The 17482-nt window shown below is 39.2% G+C and overlaps 1 protein-coding gene across 1 annotated transcript; it reads right to left on the reverse strand.

Annotated features, from left to right (window-relative positions):
* Nucleotides 1–292: 292 nt before the first annotated feature.
* On the reverse strand, nt 293–13471 carry TRIML2 (tripartite motif family like 2). The gene is made up of 7 exons (XM_028099863.1): nt 13283–13471; nt 12895–12990; nt 10868–11059; nt 9609–9749; nt 7584–7606; nt 7303–7403; nt 293–882 (listed from the first exon to the last, which is right to left on the reverse strand). The coding sequence occupies exons 1-7, from the start codon at nt 13469–13471 to the stop codon at nt 293–295; spliced, it is 1332 nt and encodes a 443-aa protein (XP_027955664.1).
* Nucleotides 13472–17482: the final 4011 nt, after the last annotated feature.

The following is a 17482-nucleotide window of genomic DNA, read 5'->3' on the forward strand; positions in this document are numbered from 1 at the left end:
TAGTCCTAGAGATTCCAGACTATATTACTTCTCTAAGTTCCCAATTTTATGCTGCATATGCATTTATTATTCTAATTAGTGTAGGGTTCTTCCGTCATTATCATTCATGACTCAGTTTCAATGTAAGTTCTTTCACAAAATAGGTGTTGAAAGCCACATGAATGCAAAAACTCTGGGGTAATGAACTGGATTCCAACTCAATCAAGTGTTAGAAACTTTTATTGGATTACCTTATACAGATTCTTTTACAAAGTCAAGCTCTTTACTTTCTGGCCCCTTGTGGTCTTAGATTTCATGCCGACGAAGACTGTGGGCTAACATTAACATCACAAGAAGAAACATGAGGAAAGCAAATGCTGAGCGAGTCTGAACTTGTACCTCCACTTGGGATACAAAGAGAAAATATGGGCTTGACCGCTCCCCGGAAGGTGAGAGAAGAGAAATTATAAATGAGGGATCTGTTTGTCAAATCATAAAAGGCTATCTGCCCATACTCGCGGTCTAGGAAGACTCCAACTTTGTGCATTTGCTCTCCTCTCAAGAAGACCCTTTTCAGAGGGGGAAAGACCCAGAATGTATAATCAGTTCCCATCATGGAACCTGTGAGTAAGAATTTATCTCCGGAAGCAGCAGGCAGGTCACCAGAGCTGCTGGCAGCATCCTCGGAAATCCCCAACTGCCACTTGGTTGCCTTTTCCACATCTACCTCCCAGTAGTGCCTCCCTGAGGTGAAACCCTCCACACCCAACACGGTGGCACCGAAAACGAATCTCCCCGGGCTGCCAGGAACGTCCTGCTGGACATTTCTGAGACTCACACTTCTCAGATCCTCAGATAAGACCAGACAGGGATGAGCTGTTTTAGGATCCAAAGTCACAGCTCCTGCAGGGAGAGAGAGATTCAGTTCAATTCGGTTAGAGTCAGCCACGCCACCACCAGAGACTGAGGATGTCTACGATGAAGAGACTTGCCAGTGAGTGGGTACAAGCTGCAGGCACAGATACGGAAGAGGCAATCTCAAAGTTCAGGAAAGGTGACCTCTGAGCTTTGTTTCAAGAACTGGACATCACAGAATTAGAGGGGAGTGAGATAATGGAAGGAGATGCAATCTGAGGAGGAAGAAGAGTAATGGACTTCACAGAGGTTCTGTCAGAGCAGAAAGGAATTTTGGCAGGCTGTAAAAATGGTAATTCAATCCTAGTCACGTATCAGTTGGGAGCCAACTACTCTCCTCAAGACCTCCAAGCCTTGAACTCCAGGCTTCATTCCCCTAAAGACTCATTAGAATCTCCTAACAGAGCAGGGTTTTCCCTGTGACTAAACTGCTCTCCCCTTAAATATCACCAGAGTGTGACACAGATGCCTAGAAACTGTTGCCAGCAGGCTCTTGATATTGAGTAAATCAAAAGAACATATTAGCAGAGGCTGGAAAACCTGTGGGAATCCTCCAGAAAAAAAATCAAGCTGCAAACAGGAGAGCTCACTGTGATTTCTTATACTTGAATGAAAGTGACACTTGCCTTCGTATCTCAAACTGTTCCTTCTCTTATCTCTTTCTCCTCAACTCTTAAATATTGTGATTTCTCAGGGCTTAAGACTGGGTCTTCCTTTTTTACAGTTTGTACTCCTTTCTCCCTAGGTGACTTCACCTAGCCTTAGTTTTAAGTATCTTCTATATGTTCATGGCTTACTTCATAATTTTTTTAACCCATTGTAATTTTTTTTTAAAGATTTTATTTATTTATTTGGCAGAGAGAGAGCAGGAGAGCACAAGCAGTGGGAGCAGCAGAGGCAGAGGGAGAAGCAGGCTCCCTGTCAAGCAGGGAGCCTGATGCGGGGCTTGATCCCAGGACCCTGGGATCATGACCTGAGCTGAAGGCAGTCGCTTAACCACCCAGGCGCCCCCATGGCTTACTTCATAAAGAAGCTGCCAAATACCAGTTAGAAATAACAGAGGTATTTCACACATACTATGTCCAAAATGGAACTTCAAAACTACCCCTTTCCAGTTCTACTTCAGTTAATAGCATACTTATTTCTTCACTTGCTCAACCATAAGCCATAAACCCTGGAATAGTTCCTTATTTTTTACTTTAATCCAGCAGAAAGTTTTGCTGCCAAATGAACTTACATTTCTGGACTTGAAGTCCAATTCATATCATTATTAGGGTGGTCTTAAAAGCCATAAACCTTGAAATTTAAATTTAAGTTGTCCCAGGCTTTTAGTATTTCCAGAAGATGGGCAGAAACAAATGCAAATTCTCTCTGGAATAATGCATGGATTCATTCTTGGACTCAATTTCTAAAAATACTATCCAAGGAAAAAAGCGAAGCTTACTGTTAAAAAAATCAAACACACACTCACAAAGTAAGAAACCATTATTAAGTGAGACTAGCAGAAATAAATCTGAAGAACTTTAGATATTGGAATTACTAGGCACAGAACTAGAATAGTTTTTGCTTACATGTTTGAAGAAAAAAGAAAAGCTTAAAAATACCTACAGGATATAGGAAGCTAAAAAGTAAGACCAAGTGGATTTGACAAAGAGCAGAACAGATTATCTAGAAATGAAAATAAAATTAAAGTATCTATAGATGATTACAAGAAAGCTACAGATCATCATGCCTCATTAACATAAATGCAAAAATTCTTTAAAGTATTAGCATATTGAATCCAGCAATAAATAAAATGGATAAAACATCATTACCAAGAGTTTACTCTGGGAAGGCAAGGCTGGGCCAACATATGAAAAAATATATTTCACCATATTAATACATGAAGAAAAAATACAAGTATTTTGGTAGATATAGAAAAAGCATCTAATATTCAACATCTGTTCATGATAAAAAGTTTTAACAAATCAGGAATAGAGGGAGAACTTTCTTAACATTATGAAAGGTGGGCGCCTGGGTGGCTCAGTTGGTTAAGTGACTGCCTTCGGCTCAGGTCATGATCCTGGAGTCCTGGGATCGAGTCCCACATCGGGCTCCCTGCTCAGCAGGGTGTCTGCTTCTCCCTCTGACCCTCTTCCCTCTCGTGCTCTCTATCTTTCATTCTCTCTCTCTCTCTCGAATAAATAAAAATAAAATCTTTAAAAAAAAAAAACTTTATGAAAGGCAACTATTAAAAAAACCTACAGCTAACATCAAAGTTAAAGGTGAAAGACTTAATGCTTTCTTGTACCCTAAGATCAAGAAGGAGGCAAATGTTTCTCACTGCTCCTATTCAACCTTATAGTGGAGGTCCTAGAGCCAGTACCACAAGGTGAGAAAAAGATAGAAAAGGCTTACATACTGGAAAGAAATAAAACGTCCTGTATTAATAGATTACCTGCCTATCTTTGTACAAAATCGCAAAGAATCTATTAAAAAAGCCACTAGCTCTAATAAGTAAGTTTAGCATAGTCATAAATTACAATGTCAATATATACAAATTTATTTTTATATACTAGCATAAACTAGAAATGAATGAAATTTCAATTAGAAATGCTATTAACACTAAAAAAAAATAAAATACTTAAGGATCCATCTAATATGTACAATATGTTTGCTGAAAACTTCAAAACACTGATGAGTGAAATCAAAGACTGAAATAGAAATATATCATCTTATCCCAAATTAATCTATACATTCACTATAACACCAAAGTCTCCATTTTTTTTTTTGTAGAAACCAATAAGCTGATTTTAAATTTTTTGTGAAAAAGCAAAGGATCTAGAGTAGCCAAAATTATTTTTAAAAGAACAGATTTGGAGAACTCACATGTCAATTTTAAGACTTCCTATGGAGTAAAATTCAAGCCAGTGTGGTATTAGCAAAAGGATAAACACAATGATCAATGGACCTATTACAGTCAACACAGACCAGCTTGTACATGCCAACGGAGATTTTCAACAAAGGTGCTAAGTAAATTTAATGAAGAAGTGTTTTCACTAAATGATGCTGGAACAACTGGATATATACATGTACAAAAAGGATGGGGGTGGGAGTTGTACCGGATCTTGAGTCATATACAAATATAACCCCCCAAAAATAACAGACCTAAATGTAAAAACTAAAACTTCTAGAAGAAAAAAATCTTTGAGTAGTAAAAAGATTTGTAAGGATGGGACACAAAAAGCACTAACCATAAAAGAAAAAATTGATAAACTGATTTTCAGAATTTAAAACTTCTGCTCTTCAAAAGATGCGATGAGGTAAATGAAAATATAAATCACAGATGAAAGAGACTGAAGATGACACAAAGAAATGGAAAGATATGCAATGCTCATGGATTGGATGAACAAATATTGTTAAAGTATCTATACTACTCAAAGCAATCTCTTTCAAAATACCAATAGCATTTTTCAAAGAACTAGAACAAACAATCCTAAAATTTGTATGGAACCACAAAAGACCCTGAATGGCTAAAGCAATCTTGAGAAACAAAACTGGAGGGATCACAATTCCAGACTTCAAGTTATATTAAAAAGCTGTAGTAATCAAGAGAGTATGGTACTGGCACAAAAACAGACACATAGATCAATGGAACAGAATAGAAAACCCAGAAATAAACCCACAACTATATGGTCAATTAATCTTCAACAAAGCAGGAAAGAATATGCAATGGGAAAAAGAAAATTGGACAGCTACATGCAGAAGAATGGAACTGGACCATTTTCTTTCAATATATAAAAAAATAAACTCAAAATGGATCAAACTCCTAAATGTGAGAACTCAAACCATAAAAATACTAGAAAAGAACACAGGTGGCAATTGCTCTGACATAGGTCAGCAGTATTTTCTAGATAGGTCTCCTGAGGCAAGGGCAATACAAGCAAAAATAAACTATTGGGACTGTATCAGAATAAAAAGCTTCTGCACAGCGAAGGAAATAATCAACAAAACTAAAAGACAACCTACAGAATGGGAGAAGATATTTACTAATGACATATACGATAAAGGGTTAGCATCCAAAATATATAAAGAATTGATACAACTCAACACCCCAAAAAACAACAAAAAAAATCCAATTATAAAATGGGCAAAAAGACATGGACAGACATTCTCAAAATTAGACATACAGATGGTCAACAGACACATGAAAAGATGCTCAACGTCACTCATCATCAGGGAAATGCAAATCTAACTACAATGCGGTATCACCTCACAGCTGTCAGAATGGCTAAAATCAACAACACAAGAAACAACAGGTGTTGGTGAGGATGTGGAGAAAAAGGAACCCTCTTGCACTGTTGGTGGGAATACAAATTGGTGCAGCCACTCTGGAAAACAGTATGGAGGTTCCTCAAAAAGTTAAAAATAGAACTACCCTACAATCTAATAATCACATTACTGGGCATTTACCCCCAAAATACAAAAACACTAATTCCAAGGGATACATGCACCCCAATGTTTACAGCAGCCAAGATATGGAAGCAGCCCAAGTGTCCATCAACTGATGGATGGACAAAGTGGTGCGCACACATGCGTGTGCACACACACACTGGAATATTTCTCAGCCATACAAAAGGATGAAATCTTGCCATCTGCAACAACATAGTTGGAAAGAGAAAGCATAGTGCTAAATGAAATAAGTCAGTCAGAGAAAGACAAATACCATATGATTTCACTCATATGTTTAAGAAACAAAACAAAGAAAAAAAGAGACAAACCAAACAGACTCTTAACTGTAGAGAACAAACTGATGGCTACCAGAGGGGAGGCAGGTGTGGGGGGGGAATGGGTGAAATAGGTGAAGGGGACTGAGTACACTTATCATGATAAGCACTGAGTAATGCATAGAATTGCTGAATCACTACACTGTACACCTGAAACTAATATAATACTGTATGGTGACAATATGAGGATTAAAATTTAAAAAATTAATAAAAAAATATAAATCACAGCGTTGAAAGAAATATTTGCAAAACATGTCTGATAAAGGACTGTAATCAGAATATATAAAGAAATTCCAACACTAAATAATATACAACACAATTTTAAAAATACTGAAAACGTTTATAGATATACTTCAAAGAGATAAAGTGCAAATAAACACATGAACATATGCTCAATATCACTAGTTATTTCAGAAATGCAAATTAAAGTTTAAAGTGATATATAACTACATAAGTATTAAGTCTGCTTTATTTATTTTTGATAAGTTACTCTTTTAATATAATTTTTTTAACGATTTTTTTTTTTTTTGAGAGAGAGAGAGAGAGAACGCGAGCAGGGGGAGAGGTAGAGGGAGAGGGAGAAGCAGACTCCCTGCTGATCAGGGAGCCCAACATGGGGCTCAATCCCAGGACTCCGAGATTATGATCTGAGCCAAAGGCAGACACTTAACCAAATGAGCCACCCAGGCGCCCCTAGGTCTTAAAAAAAAAAAAAGGTGACAATACGAAATGTTCGTGAGGATGTGGAGTAACTGAATCTCATACATTACCAGTGAGAATGCAAAATGACAGAGTTTGGAAAACAAATTTTATAACCCCTTTTCCTAGATATGCAACCAAGACAAATGAAGTCATGTTCACATTAAACTCTGTAAGCAAGTATTTATAGCACAGATTTGGAAACAACTCAGTTGGCCTTGGAATTACAAGAGAATAAACTGTGGTATATTCATACAGTGGAGTACCCCACAAAAACAAAAAGGAATAAACTACTGATACACACAACAAACTTGGATGTGCCTCAAATGCTTTATGCTAAGTGAAAAAAGCCAGACACAAAAGGCCACATACTGTATGGATCCACTGACAGGACATTCCAGAAAAGGTAGAACTATGGGGTAGGAGATATAAATCTTTCATTATATATGTTGACATTTTTTATTTATTTTTTTTAAAGATTTATTTATTTATTTGAGACAGGGGGGCATAAGGAGGTGGAAGAGGGAGAGGGTGAGAATCCTCACGCAGACTCCCTGCTGATTGTGGGGCCCAATGCAGGCTTGATCCCAGGATCCTGAGATCAAGACTTGAGCCAAAATCAAAAGTTGGACGCTTACCCGACTAAGCTACCCAGGTGCCCCAACATTTTTTCCCTAGAAGTTTAATTTTTTTTTTTTTTCCTGTCAAACTCTGCTTACGATCATGTTTCAGGCTTGGGAAAGCAGGAAAGGATATGCAAAAGAGAGCCTTTCAACATAAGATCATACAATTATTTTCTTGATAGGTTCTCCAATGTGTATAGCATATTAAACTCTCCAATCTTTTTAAATCCTTAAGCTCTCCGGAATCTTTTATCTAGAATGTTCACTTGACTCTCAGATACAAAATCAAGTGCCCTGTAATCGTGGATGTGTCAACTTACTTTGGAGAATGTTGAGCATTCTGCTCATTCCTGTTACTTGGCACAGACTCAGGTCTGTGATTTGGGCGGGCTCTAGACACTGAAGCAGTAGTGACTCGCTCCTATTAAAGAAAGGACAATCTCAGTTATCTGTGCAGACCCAAGGCCCCCACCAATCCAGAGGATGGATGTCAATACATGACCTCCTGATCCTTACTTACCCCAATATCTCTACTCCTGTGTGCTCCCGTTTCAGACCCTGAATCCCACCCCAGTGTTTCCATTCCAAAATGAAAACTTACCTTTCCACAGAATATCTTGCATTCTACAGGGTGAAAAAGAGAGGAGGTTAGTATTCGAGCCACACCTCTGGTATTTGAGCCACGCCTCTTTTGAGCTGTGCCTCTGAAAATTATCTTCTAATGATGAAACTTGGTTTGTATGTAATATCCCCAGCTTTGTGGTGCTAAATCTCAGATACTAGATTTTAACACTGAATAGTAAAAGTCAGAAAAATGCTTGAAATCACTGTTATATTCCTTCTTAGTTTTATTATAGTTGGGGACTGTATAGTCATTTTATATGGAATTTGGAACCTGCTGAATCAGATGATGTCTTGGCAAGATTTATATTTAACCTGGATGTCTTTCTTTCTTCTTTTATTAAATAAATTTGACATGTAACAGTAAGTTTAAGGTGTATAGTGTGTTATTTTGATACACTTGTATACTGTAATGATTGCCGATGTAGCAGTATTTATCACATCATACAATTATAATACTATATTGTTTTATATATTCATTATACCATGCATTAGATCTCTATGGTTTATTACTATTAATTATAAGTTTGTACCCTGAAACACCATCACTCCTATCAATGCCCCCCACTCCTACCCCATTCCCCCAATAAGCACCATTTTACTTTTTTTTAAACAGGTTTAACTTTTTTAGATTCCACATATAAGTGACATCATGCAATAGTTGTCTTTCTGACTTATCTTGCTTAAAGCATCATGTGCTCAAGGTCTATCCATGTTGTCAAAGATGGGAGGATATTTTCCTTTCTCATGACTGAATAATATTCCATTAAGTAGATAGATGTACTACATTTTTTTGTTCATTCATCTGTTAATGGGCATTTGGGTTGTTTCCAAACATGGGAGTGCATGTATCCCTTTGAAATCCTGTTTTCGTTTCCTTTGAGCATACGCCCAGAAGTGGAATTGCTGGATCATATGGTAAATCTATTCTTAATTTTTTGAGACACCTCCATATTGTTTTCCATAGGGGTTGGACCAATCTACATTCCCACCAAAAATGTTGAAGTGCTCCCTTTCGCCATATCTTCACCAGCACCCATCCTCTCTTATTGATGGCCATTCTAACAGCTGAGAGGGTGTATCTCACTGTGGTTTTGATTTGCATTTCCCAAGGGCCGTATTTCCCATACCTCACCTCAGCCATCTTATCCAGAATGGTCATCATTCAAACTCTGCCCATTTACTTTTTTTTCTTACACTGGGTAACAAGAGTTGAGCAGGTGAAGGAGACTGCTAATAAACTGGGGATGGTGGCTGGAGCTAGGTCAGAAGCTGAGCATAACTGAGTCACACCTACCTTACCTGTCTGGAACTAGGTTTGGCCCTAGAATAGAACCTAATGGTTTACATGTAAGGGATTCTCAAATAAGAGCGCTCACTTGCAAATATAAGCCTGGTGGCTGAAGGATATGGACAGAGTCTTAAAAAGATAATTTACTTGTTGAAAGGTAATGCATGTTACAAGATTTAAAATATGCAATACTATAGAAAAAAATCTCACCCTTGTTTTTCCAAGGTTACCGCTCAATGTTTGTGTTTATTTTGCCAAAGGCAGTCTGTGAATCTTAATGAGCAGATGTCTATACATAGATACATATTCACTAAAACCAAGCAAAAAGCAGTTCTGCATGTTTTCACTTTAACTAAATATCCTGAAAATTAACTTCTACCACTATAGAGTTGTTTCATTCTATTTTTCTGGTTGCAGAATATTCTACTGTATTGAAGTATCATAATTTGACTAATCCATTATTTACTCTATCAAGGAACTTCTCAATTCAAACTAATTATTGATAGCCTCAAGGTAAGAATTCGTATCATGAAGTAGCTCTCCACTATATCAAGATTTTAGACAATTCATAATGCTTTTGGTGACTGGAAAATAGCCTATACAGCCCTCATGTATGTTTGAAAATCATCAAATATTCTCCAACTGACCCCTAATGAGTACTGTCCACTTCTCCTTTCTCAAATACTGTAATGAAGATCATTTCTGGAATCTTACCTGGAGCAACGCGAAGGTGTATTCCCCACACTTCTTCTCTAGCTCTGCAATGATCCTTTGGAGGCTGCAGATCTGTTCAGAAAGCCTGACTTCACTCTCCTTCAGTTTATTCATGTTCTCTTTCCCCAAATCCTTCAGTCTCTGCAGAAGCATCTCCTTATTACTATTTAACAAGTGGTCATTTCTTTTATTCACTAATTCAACCGTTTCTTAAGCCCACTTTCCTGCCTACCACACCAGAAATACATATAATTAGATAAGGCCCAATACCCCTGTGTGGTAAGGAAGACACCTCAATTGAAATTTGATATTCTGACACAATATATTTATGTTGATGTGGAAGGTGTGCACGTAGTCCACTTATTCAGATAACAACCTGACCCTAAAGCAGATCACGTTATTTTGCTGTGCCATTTTGTTCAGAAAGTTTCCTATTTCCTTCATTAAATTACGATTTGAATCTAATAATTTAATCAAAAAGAAATAATCAAGCCACTGTCATTTTTTTATCCCTGCAAAGACGTTCCATGTAGACACAAAAGCACATGCTGTTGTTTTTTTCTTAAAGAACACATATGATACATATTATACGCTATTGCTGATATCACAGCTTGTTTTTTTCTTAATAAATAATACGTTCTTGGAGAGCATTCCTTAACCATACGCATAAAGCTGTTATTTTTTCTAAACGCTGAAGAGCATTTCATTGTAAGTACATAATACAATTTATTTTGAGAATCCTTTATGGATGGGTATAGGTTGTATTTAATCTCTTGCTATCATAAACATTGCAGCATTAACAATAATGCCTAATAGTTACCGAGGGCATAATACGTATAATAACACTGTTTAAAGAGCTTTATGTAGATTATCACAATCCTCACAACGGTATTATAAACTAGGGGCGTTATTCCCATTTTAATAGCTAAGGAAACTGAGTCACAGGTTAAACAACATGTACAGGATAAACTGGTAAATGGCAGAGGCCAAATAGGAACCTCATCAATCTGGCTTCAAAGACTACCTCTAAACCACGGACTTGTACTGGAATAATTTTACAGCATTCCCTTATCCTTACATCTTTTGTAGGCATGTTAAGTATATTTATAAGATGGATGATCAGAAATAGAACTGCTGGGCGAATATACACATTCTTTTAATACATTTGCGGTTGTCACTGGATGTCCCATTTTAGAATCGGCATAACGTTAAGCTCTCATTTTCCAAACACTGTGAGCATGCAGTTTTCCACATCTCACCTGCAGTGTTTCCTGGGACTTCACCTTCAGCTCTGTGGCAAATTCCATCAGTTGATTCGGACCATCTTCTCTCACGTTCAGGTTGAATACGCACCCTTGCAGGCTCCGGAAGTTCATCTCCTCTTCAACCATCAACTGGAACCTAATCCTATATTCAGACTCAATCATCTCTTTAAAATCCTGCTCTTCTCCCTTCATCATAGATATAAACGTGATAGACTTCAAGTTAAACGCCACGGATAAATACTTAGGGTCACTTTCCAGCTCTAACTCCAATATAAAGACAAGGAAATACAAAGTACAGGGGAAGAAATAAAAGGCGTAAATACAAAGGACAAAGAAAGTTTTGAGACAAGATCAACTAACATCACCATAATCTTAGAACGTGTAATGCAGATGAAGAAATCTTGACTTAGAAAACTGAGAAATCTAAGATCACCGTGACAAAGAGAAGGAGATGAAGAAAACTGGAAGGTGGGGCAAATGGCTTTTGCTGATGCTTTGGATAGGGAGGGTAAGGAAACAGGAACGAAAGGGTAACTCCAAGGTTTTTAGAGAAAGCAACTGGAACAGAAAAAGGTAAGAAAGGGATAGATCCCAGAGGTGGGGAGTGTTAGCAGCAGCTCAGTTTTGGATATCCTGACTTTGAGTTGTCACTTAGACATCCAAGGAGAGATGCTGAGTAGGAAGATGGACATGAAAGTCTATCACTTGGAAGTCTGAGCTAGAGATGTACTTTGGGAGTAGGCAGCTTAATGGTGTTTCATCTCATGAGACCCCATGGAATTGAGATTTATCAAGAACCTGACCACGGCTCATGACCTCAACAGTCGTCTGGCAGGTGTCCCCACCTCTGCTCTCACCCTCCTACTGTCTAGTCTTCACCTCAGAAGCCAGAGTGCTTCCGTGAACATGGAAATTTGATCAAGCTACCCCTGTTCAAAACCTTCCGATGGTTTCCCTGTTTCATTTAAAGTCAGCTGCCCTGTATGACTTGGCCCCTTTATCTTCTGACCTCACCTACCAGCTTCCACTGCCTTCCCAACCCCAAAGGAGTACATACCAGATTCTTTCCAAGCCTGCATTACTCAGTTCCTCACCAGCTTGAGTTTTTTTTGAAATGCCACATTCTAAACAAAGTCACTTTATTTCAAAGTACATCCCATTATGCTTTCTTTTTTCTTTTTTTAAGAATGTATAGCATTTACCGTGTAACATTCATTTTACTCGTTTTGTTCACCTTCGGTTGCACAAGGGCAGACATTTTTTTTTCCCCTCTCCTGCTGCTAAATCCCCAGCACCTAGTATAGTCCTTAGCAAACAGTGGGACCCCAGTATCTGTTGAATATATGGTACCTAAGGCTGAAAAAACGGGGATCAGTTGAAAAATTCTTGGAGAACCAGTCAATTCTCTTCCTCTACCATCCTCAAGTGGCTGTTTATTGTCTCTAAAAATTGAAAGGGAGAAGACCCAGAATCTGGGATTCCTGGCACACGATAGTTAAATATGAAGAGAAGGTGTGAAATCAGAGGTGAAATGTGGGCACAACAGATGACAAGCCCTCGTTCCGAACAGTAATTCTCAAACTGCCTTTTAAATGGTGTCAGGATTTATATGGCCACCAACGGTACACGAGATGCTCATTCTCCCAGGGCACTGGTATAAATCCTGTTATCAGTCTTTTCTTATCTGTCAGTAAGGCTTGCAAATGACATTTCACAGATTTAAGAGTTAACTGGTATTTCTCTTACCATAAACAAAGGTCAGGATCTTTTTAAATGTTCAAAGGATGGCTGCATTTTCTTTTCTGTGAAATCTCTTTTCTTCGATCATTTTTCTATTGAATTTCTAGCCTTTTCCTTATTGACTTTTAAGAACTCTTCATTCGTAAAGAAATTAACACTTTTCATACCTATGGATTTCAAATATTTTTCCTGCTTTGTTATTTATCTTCTGACTTTGTTTATGTCATTTGCTATCCAACATTATAGGTAATTCCCTGCTCAGACTGGAGATCAGCACTGACCTGAATCGTCACCATTCTTTCTTGCTCATCAGCCAATATGCTTTTAGCTACTTCAAGTTTCTCCTTCAATGTGCTCAATATCTCCTGGAATAACTTCTGCAGAGAAACAGATCACAGAATTCTAGGTAAAGTCATTGCTTTAGAACAGTTAGGCCTTCAATCTCAGACAACTGAATGGCCCATAGCCCCCCGTTTGCCTAGCCTTGAAGTTGGTCTAAATACGGTACTTATCTAGTATTCTTTGATAAACACTGCCTGAGGGAATGGTGCTGGCGGACCAGGAGATCTGTCCCCCCAGGTAAGTTAAGAAGAGGAGACAGCCAGGATCTGTCCGCCAAATAAGTTAAGAGGAGGAGGCAGCCAGCTCTGGGAGCTGCAGGAGGCTCACCCTGTAATTGCCAGCGGCCTCCTGGACTCCGCACACCACGTGACTCTCGTGCTCCTCCGGGTGGAAGCACTGGCCACAAAGCAGGCTTTGGTCTTCATCACAGAACAGCTGCAGTGGTTCCCGGTGCTCGTCACAGCAGGCATCCTCTGGGATTTTTTGCTCTAACTGGGAGCTGAGCCTTTTGGCCATCCCTGCAGGCGTCCCTCGGGGACGGTCCTGCCGTGCAATACTCCCCTGCGCGCTGAGCCGAAGAGAGTCAGGGTGATTCGGGTCAGTCACACTTGCCGACCTCACTGTGCAACCCACGGCCAAGCATCAGAGCAGGTCGGCGCACTCGGGACTCCTCGAACCAGCAGGTCTTCCTCAGCCACGCGCTTGGGGGAGAAGCCACAACGAGTTACACCAAGGTTCTCAGACTGGAGGGGCTCTCGAGTTTTCTCAGAATTTAGAGCAATTGGCTGAGAATTAGTTACAAGCACACCATTTTCCTGTAAGGTATTAAGGGGGAAAAAAGGCAGCAAAAGAGAAAAGAAAGAAAGAAGGACAGGTACTTACTGAAAAGCATGGCGCATGAATAAGCATTGGAGGAACATCCGGGACTAGAGTGAGGCGGAGCCTGGCTTTAGGCATTTAAGGAAGCACTCCCTGTCCCTTGGATTGCACAAACCATAATGTGCCGGCTGCAGCCAGTGCCTCCTTAAGGGGGAGCGGCACGTGGGTGCCAACTTTAAGGAGGCACCCATTTTGAGGCTCTTAAGTCCGCGTGCGCGTGAGTGACGCACCTCAAGTTTTGTGTGCAAAGCCCAACTCGTGTGTCATCTGAGAGCTGGCTAATAAAGATGTCGGTTAAAAAAATATAAAGGCAACCCCCAAAATAACAACTTTCCAAAAATACTGAAGGGAAACTGGATTTTTTTTTTAATTAAGGAAACAGAACAAGGCATCTGTAATCTCCTGCATCCCCATCCAGACAGTTTGACCTTCGCGCAACAATTCTACGTCTTCTCCAGAAACATTTTATTGCCTTAAAAGGGGTTACCCACAGAATTTGGGAAACTTTTCCCCAATGAAGAATTGTCTTGCCTTGGTTCTTTTCTAACCCCATCTCCAGCCATGGGGACACACCACACATACGGTGGTCACACCACAGCACGAAGTATTAATTTCTTTAAAAAAAAAAAAAAATCCTCTGGGCGCCTGCGTGGCTCAGTTGGTTAAGCGACTGCCTTCGGCTCAGGTCATGATCCTGGAGTCCCGGGATCGAGCCCCGCATCAGGCTCCCTGCTCAGGGGGACGCCTGCTTCTCCCTCTCCCACTCCTCCTGCTTGTGTTCCCTCTCTCGCTGTGTCTCTCTCTGTCAAATAAATAAATAAAATAAAATAAAAGGTTAAGTATTAAAGCAGTAGTTTTCAAACTGTGGTTTACAAGACTCGATTTACCTTTTTTACTGTGTTGACATTTGCACCGATAGTAGGCAAACCGTGTCTTAAAATTAATCAGGGAAGTAGCACCAACTGTTGTCATGTATTGTATTTTTTTTCTTTTTGAAGATTTTTTTTTTTTTTTTTTTATTTCAGACAGAGAGAGAGAGAGCCCACAAGCATGGCCGGGGCGGGGGGGGGGGGGGGGGCGGGGCATGGAGAAGCAGACTCCCTGCTGAGCAGGGAGCCTGATGCAGGATTGATCCCACAACCCAGGATCATGACCTGAGCCAAAGGCAGAGGCTTAACTGACTGAACCACCCAGGTGCCCCTGTATTATATTTTTCAATTTCTACATACTTGCATACTCCCAGTTATTTTTTTTTTTTACTTGAGTATTCTTAATTTCTTGATGAAGCAAAATATAATTCAAGTTTTGAGTACAGGATTTAATTACTATTCTGGGTTACAAAATGGAAATTATGCATAAAGCACTTATGCTACATATGGGAATACAGTGGTTGTCTCAAGAAAAAACACTTTCTATAACGGAGTTACAAGCCATACTAGCCACATTTTTTTGTTGTTGTTGAAAGAAGAAATGAGACAAATGTGGGATGTAGCATTTTGGAAGATACTTTCTCAAACACTAACAGAGTGACCCTGTCATTTCAAGGAAACCAACTGAGTGTCTTGGTTGTCAATGATATAATTCTGGCTTTGGAAAACTTGTATATGCTACTGTAGGCTTGACAGCTTCCCAAGACTTTGACAGCTTCTTTTCTGACAAAATTGGTGGTGATATTAACAAATGTGACTTGGATTTTGTATGTTGAAATACATCAACATTTGGAGAGTCTGAAAACTCAGTGAACCAGTAATTTCTGAAAGACCAATGCATGATGTTATAAGATTATGCAAGGGTAAAATGTGGAGGCAAAGTATAAGACAGACGAATGGATTTTAACATAACAGAAAACATTACTGGTGATTTCAGGAAGAAAAGTCACAATTATCTGAAAAAAGCTCTTAGAATGTGCTCTCCTTTTCCAACAATGTACTTGTGTGAGGACAGATGCTCTTCATACATCTCAAGTAAAATAGCATTGCAACAGATGGAATGCTGGAGCAGATATGGTAGGTAATAGCTGTCTGATGAACCAGAAATTAAAGAGATTTGCAAAATTTTAAAACCATGCCACTCTTTGAGTAACTGCCAGGGAGGATTCCTCATAAAAATGTTATGTTTACGTTTAATAAGTTAATACGTATTTTTTAAAACTCAGTTTTAATTTCTAATGCAGTGACTACAGATAGGACACACAAAATGCTTTTGGGGGCTTCATCAATAATTTGGGTGCAAAGTAGTCCTGAGACCAAAGTTCAGAACCCTGATCTCAGAAGGCATATTCCTTAGAAATGGGATTCCTGATAAAAATATACACCTATAATTTTGGTACATTTTGGATTCCCAACCACAAGGTTGCACAATTTTGCATTCCAAGCAACATATGCGAAAGGGTGTCAAACTTTCTGCCCACTTGGTGAGAAATGGTATCTTTATATATTTTCAGTTTACATTTTTTAGAAGATTTATTTTAGAGAGAAAGTGTGTGTTGAGCATTGAGTGTGAGCAGCAGGGGGAAAGGGGCAGAAGGAGAGGGAGAAAGAATCTCAAGCCGACTCCACGCTCCCCCTCCCCCCCCCCCCCCCCCCCCGCGTGGGGCTTGATCTCACCACCCCTGAGATAAGGACCAGAGCCAAAATCAAGTTTTGATTGCTTTACTGCCCATGCCACCCAGGCACCCCTACATTTTATTTTCATATGCCAAAGAGCCATTTTCATTTCTTTTTCTGTGAACCATATGTTTTAGCCTTTTACCTGTTTTCTTTTACTAGGTTTTTGTCGTCTTTTTCCTTAATTTTAAGAGATACTTATATATTGAAAAGATCATTCCCTTGTTAATACACAAATTGCAAATATTTTCTCTCTACTTGCCATCCACTTTGAATTAGTCCAATTTCTGTTTTACAGCTTGGGTTCCTCAACTTCCTTGTAGTTTCCCTTGTTTGCTTCCCTGAACAAGGCCTAGACCACTTGACTGAAAAGATCAGTCGCCAAACGAACACGTTTACAATCCAGCAGCCACTCCCGGCTTTATCTTACTTGACTTCTTTTGGCAGCAGTTAACAAAGTTGACCAAGACCCTCCCCTTGGAATGTTTCCTTCTCTTCGCTATCAAGATCATGGATCTGATATCCCTCCTACTTTACTGGTCTGCTTCTCAGCATCCTTTTTTTGAGCTCACATCCTCTTGAGCCTCTAAGTTTTGGGGTGCTCTAGTTCCAGCGTCTCCCCAGATAATCACATATCCAAAAACTTAAGTACCACTTTCCAATTTTATCTTCTACCGTGATACAATACTTCAAACTCATTTGCAATTAAATGTCTAGTAAGCACCCCAAATTAGCATTATCTAAAACACGATCTAGGATTTCAACCAATACCTTCCTTTCCCCAGCTCACTTTAAAAATTCATTCATTTAGAACATCTCAACTAGTTTATGTTCAGCCCTGTCCCCACTCACACCTCCAGCTCCTCAGCTCAACCAGAGTACTATTTTACCTAAATCAAGGTTTCTAACAACTTTCCATTGCACTTAGGATATAATCCAAATGATAAACCAAGTTCTCTATGGTCTTCCTGCCTACGGATAATCTCACTTCTAGCTTCCCCCAACCATTGTCCATTCCAGTTATGATGATAAATTCATCTGT

The sequence above is a fragment of the Eumetopias jubatus genome, unplaced genomic scaffold (genome assembly GCF_037043125.1).
Source record: "Eumetopias jubatus isolate StellerSeaLion01/CBP00866 unplaced genomic scaffold, mEumJub1_p1.0 scaffold_2, whole genome shotgun sequence".
Taxonomy (NCBI): domain Eukaryota; kingdom Metazoa; phylum Chordata; class Mammalia; order Carnivora; family Otariidae; genus Eumetopias; species Eumetopias jubatus.

Bases quoted from the DNA above. Each gene is read 5' to 3' on its own strand.
- TRIML2 (XM_028099863.1), bottom strand. From the start codon at position 13,471: ATGGCCAAAAGGCTCAGCTCCCAGTTAGAGCAAAAAATCCCAGAGGAT. The intron at 12,991-13,282 runs GTGAGCCTCCTG...GTTTCTCTGCAG, and splicing joins AGGCCGCTGGCAATTACAGG to AAGTTATTCCAGGAGATATT. The intron at 11,060-12,894 runs GTCAGTGCTGAT...TCTATGATGAAG, and splicing joins AAAGAATGGTGACGATTCAG to GGAGAAGAGCAGGATTTTAA.